The 9,235-nt window shown below is 52.8% G+C and overlaps 1 protein-coding gene and 1 pseudogene across 1 annotated transcript; one reads left to right on the top strand and one right to left on the bottom strand.

The window, feature by feature from the left end:
* Window positions 1-641: 641 nt before the first annotated feature.
* LOC120251300 lies at window positions 642-2,128 on the bottom strand. Its single transcript, XM_039259857.1, has 5 exons — window positions 2,084-2,128; window positions 1,892-1,981; window positions 1,727-1,828; window positions 749-1,114; window positions 642-668 (listed from the first exon to the last, which is right to left on the bottom strand). Exons 1-5 carry the CDS (start codon window positions 2,126-2,128, stop codon window positions 642-644), a joined length of 630 nt encoding a protein of 209 aa, XP_039115791.1.
* Window positions 2,129-6,150: 4,022 nt separating this feature from the next.
* On the top strand, window positions 6,151-6,738 carry LOC120251301 (annotated as a pseudogene).
* The last annotated feature ends 2,497 nt before the right edge of the window (window positions 6,739-9,235 follow it).

The raw sequence follows: 9,235 nt of genomic DNA on the forward strand, positions 1-9,235 counted from the left end.
TTTTTATATATAGTCTGAACTACTCACACCTCATATATAAATATATATATATATATAGACTATACTACTATATTAAAATGAAAAAACAACTAATGAAAGTACTCATGATATATAAAAAGCAAAAACATATTAATCAACATGTTATTATAACATGTGGTGATATGTCAAGATTCCCATTGAATTATTGCAATAGTTAATTATGAATTTATGAGGGCACAAAAGAAGTTGATCCATAGGAGAAATTACTAATTCTAGTTTCTTTTTTGGAGGTAAACCTTTGGTGGAGTAATATGACAGTACTAATTCTAGCCTATCATGAGGTATTCGATTTAGTTAGAATGATACAGAAATATCTCACTGAAATGTCACTTATATATGTTCCTATTTTTAGAAACATCTATATTCTATAAAATCGGAACCATGCAAAGGTGTTGACCAAATCAAGACATCAATTATGTCACTCATCAATTATTTCACTTCAAGAATTGCAAGCAATCATTTCTTATGGCATGGAAGATATGCATCATAAAACCATGCCAGCCACATGATGAAAATTGTAAATTTTGAGCACAACTCTACTTCAAAGGTAATATCCAGCAAACCTCTTAAGCCACATGATGTTTAGATTTTGTCCAGTGATATCAGTCAACAGATGCAACATCTTCAACCTATGCACATCATTACAAAAAAATGTTTTAATTTGTTATTTAAGAATGAAAAGTGATAAAAAGTAAGACAAATAATTTACTTCCTCGACGGGTGCTTTAGACATCCTATCATTTAAACTTCTTTCAGCCATAAACCCTCCAAATAACTCCTTCATATCAGCCAAATCTGAGCTTAGCTTCTCATATTTATCCTTCATCTCAGCCAATTCCAATTTAACGTTCTCCAACTCCACTTTATGATTGTTGTCAGTAGTTGAAGCACTTGTGCTAGTGAATTTCGATATGACACTAAAATACCTACTTGGAGTAGGGCCTAATCCCAAACCACGCACCCTACCATTATGTTCAGCTCCATAAATCTCTTGAAATACCATTTCATTGATTTCATTTTGTTCAAAATTTGCACTTGAGCTTGTGTAACTAACTTGGAGATCATGTGCTGCTTCCTGTAAGTTCAACTAAATATTATTGAAAATAGAAACAAAAAAGCAATATCGTCAACAATATCGAAAATACTGGCAACATAATGAAAATAGAGAGGTATATGATAGATGGCAAAGAAATGAAAATTTTTAAAGCTGGCTTATGAAGATTTTTAAGGAATGGTTTAATTTCTAAAGCTTCTATTAGCTATAATAAACTTATTTAAGGAATAGTTTAATTGAAACCATTTCTAAACTAATCAAACTTACTAAAATTTATACCATGTAAAGAGAGAGAGAGAGAGAATTGAATCTTTTTCTTTGTCTTTCTTTTTCATTTTTCTATCATAGAAGATACAGTATGAAACTAGTTAAAAATTAGAACAACGACTAGATTCCCCAAGAAGCATGATAGATGTTAATGGGCATGGAAGAGATGATGGTAAATGATAATTCTAACTGAGACAACATATATTATCTTAGTGTGAAAAGGCAGGTATTTGCATTTGATCTCATTCTTTATCAATAAAAATAAATAAATAATTAAAATGTAGCAAGCTACAAGAATGAGAAACATCATACAAGGCATTAACATGGAAATAAGAAAATAATCTTTCTTATAAATAGATCACTCACCAATTTCTTTCTAAATTCTTCATTTACATAGCTACCATCTTTCTTTTTATGAGTTGCATCCCACATTGTAAGACGATCCGGCTCTTTCCCCGTTTCATTTTCCTATTAAACAATCAAAACTTTAATCATTTCATTCTAACATTAATTATAAAATAAATCACTTACTATTTCTTTCCTAATTGCAAAACTTTTTCGACCACATGTATGTGCATTGTTTTGTTTTTTTGCATTTCTTTTATTTATTTCAGCAAGTTCCTACACAATAAAAACCATATTCCAATTATAAAAGATAAATTAAACTCAAATACAATTCATAATAGTAACAATAATAATTTAAATAAAACTTATACCAATTACCTCATTCCTTGGGTTATACCATTGATTTGAACAAGGCCGGGCCATTGTTCTTCAAGAATAGTTGAAGGTGGTTCCACTAAAACTCTTTCTTTTTTCTTTTGGAATATAAAATTCTGCCTTCAAGTCACCTTTCCAATCTCTCCATCTCGTGTTAGATTAATAGCGATGGGGGCGGGGGCCTTGGGACGGGATGCCGCCGTCGCCGGAAGCCCCGGCGGGGCCGGCGGCGGCGTCACGAGCGGGAAGGGGCGCTCCGTTTCATCTCGATCACTAGTCGTTTTTGATGAAACTCGCCCTTGGGTTTTTATGATGACAAATCCATCATGATGGTCCCTTGGCGAGATTCCAAAGTCGACGAGCCGGCGGCCGTCCGACGCCCGAGCGCATACTCCCGATCGAACATTGGCTCACGGTCATCAAAATCCGTGAAACTTCGCCCGGGGTTTTCATCTGATGCGATAGCGATGGGCGGGCGCCGGGCGAGATACCGCCGTCGCCCGCTGACCCCATGACGGCGGCGGCTGACGTCACCGCGACAGGGAAGGGCGCGCTCCGTGTCATCTCGATCCACTCGATGCGTTTTTGATGAAACTTCGCCTTAGGGTTTGTGATGACCAAAATCCATCAGCGATGGTCCAGTGAATTCAAAGTCGACCGCCGGTAGTCGGCGCGACGCTACTCTCGGTCGAACGTGGCTCGGTCATCCAAAAATCCGTGAAACTTCGCCCGGGGGTTTTCCATGTGATGCCAAGCGATGGGGGCGGGGGCGCCGGGCGGGATGCCGCCGTCGCCCGGACGGCCCGCCGGCCGCGGCGTCACCGCAGCAAGGAAGGGCGCTCCGTGTCATCTCGATCCACTCGTGCGTTTTTGATGAAACTTCGCCCCCTTGGGGTTTTTATGATGACAAATCCATCAGCGATGGTCGCGGCGAATTCAATGTCGACCCGACCGCCCGGTCATGGCGCGCATACTCCCCGATCAAGCGTTGGCTACGATCATCAAAATCCGTGAAACCGCCGAGGGTTCATGTGATGCCAAGCGATGGGGCGGGCGCGGGCTGAGGGCGCCCGCCGCTCGCCCAGCGGCCGAGGCGCCAGCGCCCGCGTCCTGCGATCGCGCAGGCGCGCTCCGGCGGGACGCCGCGATCAGCGCGTGCGAACCCGCGAATGTTGCCCGGCGGCATTTCGTTTCAGATGCCAAGCCATGCGGGCGTGGGGCGCCGGGCGCGTTATGCCGCGGCGCGGTGCGGCTTAGTCGCCGATCACGCGGCGCTCCGAGAGAAGTCATGATCCGCCGTGCGATCTGGAACTTTGAACTTCATTCACCCGGGTTGTGAGGGGTTTCAAGTGATAGCGAGAGATGTCATGGGCGCGTAACCGTTTTTGCCGTCGATGGCGGTTTGCACAAGTACAAAAGTCTAACCTTCTCGCGCTGCTTGAGCCGGATTCGAGGAGGGAGGGGCCGAATCGGTGCGACGGCTGGATCTCGATGGATCGTGGCAGACAAGGGCCACTCGCCACTACAATGCCCGTCGCGTATTTAAATTAAATGCGCGAAAGTTCGGCCGCGCCCATGCTCGGGTCGCGCTCGAGGCGCGCGCCGCCATGTGGTCGCCCAGCGGTGGCGGCGCACGTGACCAGGCCCGTGGGGCGCGTGGTCCCTGCGGGTCGAGTTCGGGCGGCGGGCGTGGCGCGCCCGCGCTAGCGGATTACTGGCCCAGGGCGTTCGACCATAATCCGACACACGGTAACCGCGCGTAGCGGCTTTTTCAGCCAAGCGCGATGACCAATTGTGTGAATCAGCGGTTCCTCGTACTAGGTTGAATTACTGGCGGCGCGGTCATCGATGAGGGTAAAACTAACTTTGTCTCGACGGTCTAAACCCAGCTCACGTTCCCCTATTGGTGGGTGAACAATCCAACACTTGGTGAATTACGCTTCACAATGATAGGAAGAGCCGACATCGAAGGATCAAAAACAGCGTCGCTATGAGCGGCTTGGCTGCCACAAGCCAGTTATCCCATGGTAACTTTTACGGCACCTCTGGCTTCAAATCCCGAAGGGGCTAAAGGATCGATAGGCCAGCTTTCACGGTTCGTCGTGCTGGAAAATCGAGAATCAAGCGACTTTTACCCTTTTGTTCCACCACCGAGATTTACGTTCTCGTTGAGCTCATCTTAGGACACACTGGTTATCTTTTAACGGATGTGCATGACCAAACTCCCACTGACAATGTCTTCCGCCGGATAGGACGCGCGGACGCCAGGATAAGGAGGCGGAGCCCGCCTCGGTCCGCGGAATAAGTAAAATAACGTTAAAAGTAGTGGTATTTCACTTCCTTCGAGGGCTCCCACTTATCTACACCTCTCAAGTCATTTCACAAAGTCGGACTAGAGTCAAAGGCTCAGCAGGGTCTTCTTTTCCCCAGTTCAGCCAAGCGTGTTCCCTTGTGTGGTTTAGTTGGATAGTAGAAGCAGGGGCGGTGAGAATCTCGTTAATCCATTCATGCGCGTCACTAATTAGATGACGAGGCATTTGGCTTCTATAAGAGTCATAGTTACTCCGCCGTTTACCAGCGCTTGGTTGAATTTCTTCACTTTGACATTCGAGGCTGAAATCACGTTGCGTGAGCATCGCGAGGACCATCGCAATGCTTTGTTTTAATTAAACTTAGTTCCCCTTGTCGTATCGATTCGAGTCGGCTGTTCGGCGCCGGGGAAGGCGCCGCCGCAGGGCGGCGGCATGAGCCGTTCGATCAGTCCCAATGAAGCCGCGGCGGCCGCTCCTGCGCCGCGACGCGGCTCGGCGATCCAGCCGAGCGGCCGACAGGTTGGGGCGGGACCCCGTGCCCGACCCTCGAGCCAATCCTTTTCCCGAAATTCACGGATCCGTTTTTGCCGACTTCCCTTGCCTACATTGTTCCATGGCGGTACGACTGCACCTTGGAACTGATGCGGTTATGAGTACGGCCGGTGAGGCGCTTTCGGTCCTCAGTTTTTCCTGCGGGCCGCCCGGGCTGCCGGACACACGCGCATGCGTCCTGTGCTCTTCGGCGGCTGGACCCTACCTCCGGGCGAGGCCGTTTTCGAGTGGGTAGGCCCGTTGAGAAAAGATAACTCTCCGGGGCCCCGTGGCGTCTCGAGACTCCCTAACGTCGCCGTCGGCCGCCACGTCGGCTCGGGAATTTTTAACCCGATTCCCCTTTCGGGCTCGGCAGCGCAGCTCTGGCCGGGCCTCCCCGTCCTTAGGATCGGCTAACCCATGTGCAAGTGCGTTCATGGAACCTTCCCCTCTTGGCCTTCAAAGTTCTCATTTGAATATTTGCTACTACCACCAAGATCCGCACGGGCGGCCGCTCGCCAGACTCGCGCCCAGGGCTTGCCGCCGCGCCTCCCTCACTCGGCCGGGCATGGCGTCGCCCGATGGCCGAGTAATGGGTCGGCGGCAGTGCGCCATCCATTTCGGGGCTAGTTGATTCGGTGAGTTGTTACACACTCCTTAGCGGTTGGACTTCCATGACCACCGTCCTGGCTGTCTTAATCGACCAACACCCTTTGTGGGTTCGGAGTTGCTGTTGATCGGAGCACTGCGTAACCAGCTTCGGTTCATCCCGCATCGCCGATTCGCTTACCAAAAATGGCCCATGGAGCTCCTCGATTCCGTGGCGCGGCTCACCGGAGCAGCCGCGGCGATACCTATTTAAAGTTTGAGAGAATAGGTCGAGGCGTTGCGCCCGATACCTCTAATCATTGGCTTTTACGGATAGAACTCGCGCGCGGGCTCCGGCTATCTGAGAAACCCGGAGGGAACCGGCTACTAGATAGTTCGATTAGTCTTTCGCCCCTATGCCGAAGTCAGACGAACGATTTGCGTCGATTATCGCTGCGGGCCTCCACGGAATCCTCGGCCGCCCGCTTCGGGCATAGTTCACCATCTTTCGGGTCCGGCAGTCGTGCTCAACTCGAACCTTCACGGAAGATCGGGGTCGGTCGGCGGTGCAGCCCCTCGGGGATCCGCCTTGAGCTTCCTTGCGCCTTTCGGGTTTCCAGCGCCGTCGGCTCACTGCGCATGTAGGACTCCTTGGTCCGTGTTTCAAGGCCAGGGTCGGATGGGGGAGCCCACGGGCGGTGCGGAGGCCAGCGCCCGTCCGTGCCGCGAGGGCTGGCACTAGGGGCTGTCGCTCTCGTCCGGCGCCCGGCCAGCGTCTCCTCGGGCGGGGTCATCACGCCCGGGCCAGCCGCCGGCGCAGCCCGCATCGGTCAGCGGCCCGAGCGGCGGCGGAAGCCCGGCGCTCGTCGTCGTTCCGCATCCGGCGGGCAGCATCGCGGCCCCATCCCGCTTCCCTCCCGGCAATTTCCGGCACTCTTTGACTCTCTTTTTCAAAGTCCTTTTCATCTTTCCCTCGCCCGGTACTTGATTCGCTATCGGTCTCGCCCGTATTCGAGCCTTGGGCCGGAATTTACCGCTGCGATTAGGGGGCTGCATTCCCAAACAACCCGACTCGCCGGTGAGCGCTCGTGGTGCGGCAGGGAGTCCAGCTGCGACGGGGCTCTCACCCTCTCAGGCACCTCTCCGGGGACTTGGGGCCCCGAGTCCGTCGCTGAGGGCGCCTGCGGACCTGGTCGGGTGGCGTCACCGCCCGATTCTCAAAGCTGAGGCTCTTCCCGGTTCGCTCGCCCGTTACTAGGGGAATCCTCGTAAGTTTCTTTTCCTCCGCTTGTTGATATGCTTAGACTCGGTGGGTGGCCCGCTGACGACAGGGTCATGGCGGCGGGCCTGCGGGAGGGAGGTGATCCCCACCCCTCCCAGCGGCGACCTGTCGTCCGTTGGCGGCGCGGTGCCCCTCCACCCGCCTTAGCGCGAGGCGCGCTGCGACCTCGGGATCTCAGCGCGAGGCCGGTCAACGCTTCGTCGCGCCCGCCCCGCTTTGCGAGGCGACCGCCGGTCTTGACCGCGCGCGCGGCGATCTCACGCGTCCGGCCGGCAGCAGCGCGCTGCCGCGCGCGACTGTCGTCGCGTGACGCCCGGGCGGGCGTGCCCTCGGCGGGAGGTATTTTCCGGGCGCAACTTGCGTTCAAAAGACTCGATGGTTCACGGGGATTACTGCAATTCACACCAAGTATGCGCATTCGCTACGTTCTTCATCGATGCGAGCCGAGATATCCGTTCTCGAAGTCGTGTGACGCTCGATGTCGTTTCTTTCACTCAGCGCGCGCGGCGGCGCGCGGCCAGGCGCCGCCGCCATAGCGTCGGGTCAGGGACGTCCTTGGCGCTTCCCGCGCCGGTTGTGTCTCGTGTCCTCCCGCGCCGCCCGCCCCGCGCGCGCCGCCGCGGCGCTGGCGTGCAAACGCAGGGTCAGCAGCGGCTGCAGCTCGCACGCGTGAGCAGGCGGGGGTGACCCAGCGGCGCTCGGCAGCGCGCCCCCGCTCCCCGCCCCGGCGCGCCCCGCGGCTTCCGCGTGTTCTCGGGTCTTCAGCGTGTTTTGCGAAGGCGCGGGTCTCGTAATGATCCTTCCATGGTTCACCTCACGAGCGCCTTGTTACGACCTCTCCTTTATCTAAAATGATGAGTTGGGTGGACTTCTACCGCGGCGTCGCGGGCGGGGCCGCCCGTGCGCCCGCGATCGAATTTCACGGACCATTGATCGGTAGGAGCGGCCGCTGGGGCGGTGTGCAAAGGGGCAGGGACGTAGTCAACGCGACTGATGACTCGCGCTTACACAAAGGGAATTCTCGTTGAGAGACCAACAATTGCAATGATCTATCCCCAGCATCACGATGAAATTTTACAAATTGCGGGGCGCTGAGGGCTATGAACTCGTTGAATACATCGATTATGGCGCGCGTGCGTAGAACATCTAAGAGGCATCACAGACTGTTATTGCCTCAAACCATTATTTCAAACTGACCACAGTCCCTCTAAACTGGCCGCGGAGGGATTCCTCCGCATAATAAGTTAGCGGTGAGGTCTCGTTCCGTGCCGGGTCCAACCCGGACAATCGCTCCACCAACTAAGAGCGACCCATGCCACCACCCATAGAATCAAGAAGGAGCTCTCAGTTGTCAGTCACTTGCTATGTCCTGGACCTGGTGGTTTCCCGTGTTGAGTCAGAATTAAGCCCGCAGGCTCCCACTCCTGGTGGTGCCCTTCCGTCGATTCCTTTAAGTTTCATTATGCGACCATACTCCCCAGGAACCCAAAGACTTTGATTTCTCATAAGGTGCGGTAGGTCCTAAAAGCAACATCCATGAATCCTGGTCGGCATCGTTTATAGTTGAGACTAGGGCCGGTATCTGATCGTCTTCGATCCCCAACTTCGTTCTTGATCAATGAAAACATCCTTGTGGAAATGCTTCGCGGTGGTTGCGTCTTTCATAAATCAAGAATTTCACCTCGACTATGAAATACGATACCCCATTTGTCCTCTCTAGTCATTACTCTTGATCCCGAAGGCCAACACAATAGGTTGAGGATCCTTGATGTTATCCCATGCTAATGTGTATCCGGGCGTGGGCTTGCTGAGCACTCTAATTTCTTCAAAATACTTGTTGCGGAGGCCAGGCTGACGAGTTGAGGCCGAGGGCGCATGTCGCCCGGCAGGAGGACAGACGGAGTACGACGTGCACTCGGGAGGCGGACCGTACCGGCCCGGCCCAAGGTCCGCTCACGAGCTGCTAGCGCAACAACTTAAATGTACGCTGTGGGCTGGAATTACCATGATGCGGCGCACGAGACTTGCCCTCAATGGATCCTCGTTAAGGGATTTAGATTGTGCTCATTCCAGTGCAGGGCAGACCAGGGCCCAGTGTATTGTTGTTGTCACTACCCTCCGGTGTGATTGGGTAATTTGCTTGCCTGCTAGCCTTCATGGATGTGGTAGCAAGTTTCTCGGGCTCCCTCTCCGGGATCGAACCCTAATTCTCCGTCACGCATCACCACCATGTTGGGCTGTCTGCCCACCATCGAAGTTGATGCAGGAAATGAATGATGCCGTCGCTTACGGCTCTGAGGGTGGTGCGATCCGTCGGTTATCGCTGAATCATCAGAGCGGCAGCGAGCCCGCGTCGGCCTTTTTATCTAATAAATGCAGCCACTTCACGGAGTCGTGTTTTGTTGCGACGTGGTAGCTCTAGGTACTACACGGTTATCCGAG

Source organism: Dioscorea cayenensis, chromosome 20, assembly GCF_009730915.1.
Source record: "Dioscorea cayenensis subsp. rotundata cultivar TDr96_F1 chromosome 20, TDr96_F1_v2_PseudoChromosome.rev07_lg8_w22 25.fasta, whole genome shotgun sequence".
Classification (NCBI taxonomy): domain Eukaryota; kingdom Viridiplantae; phylum Streptophyta; class Magnoliopsida; order Dioscoreales; family Dioscoreaceae; genus Dioscorea; species Dioscorea cayenensis.

What these genes read in the sequence shown, in the direction of transcription:
- LOC120251300 (XM_039259857.1), bottom strand. Translation starts at nt 2,128, where the DNA reads ATGGCCCGGCCTTGTTCAAATCAATGGTATAACCCAAGGAATGAG. An exon ending in GGTATAACCCAAGGAATGAG is followed by an intron (nt 1,982 to 2,083) that starts GTAATTGGTATA and finishes TTTATTGTGTAG; the next exon opens with GAACTTGCTGAAATAAATAA. An exon ending in CTAAAGCACCCGTCGAGGAA is followed by an intron (nt 669 to 748) that starts GTAAATTATTTG and finishes TGATGTGCATAG; the next exon opens with GTTGAAGATGTTGCATCTGT.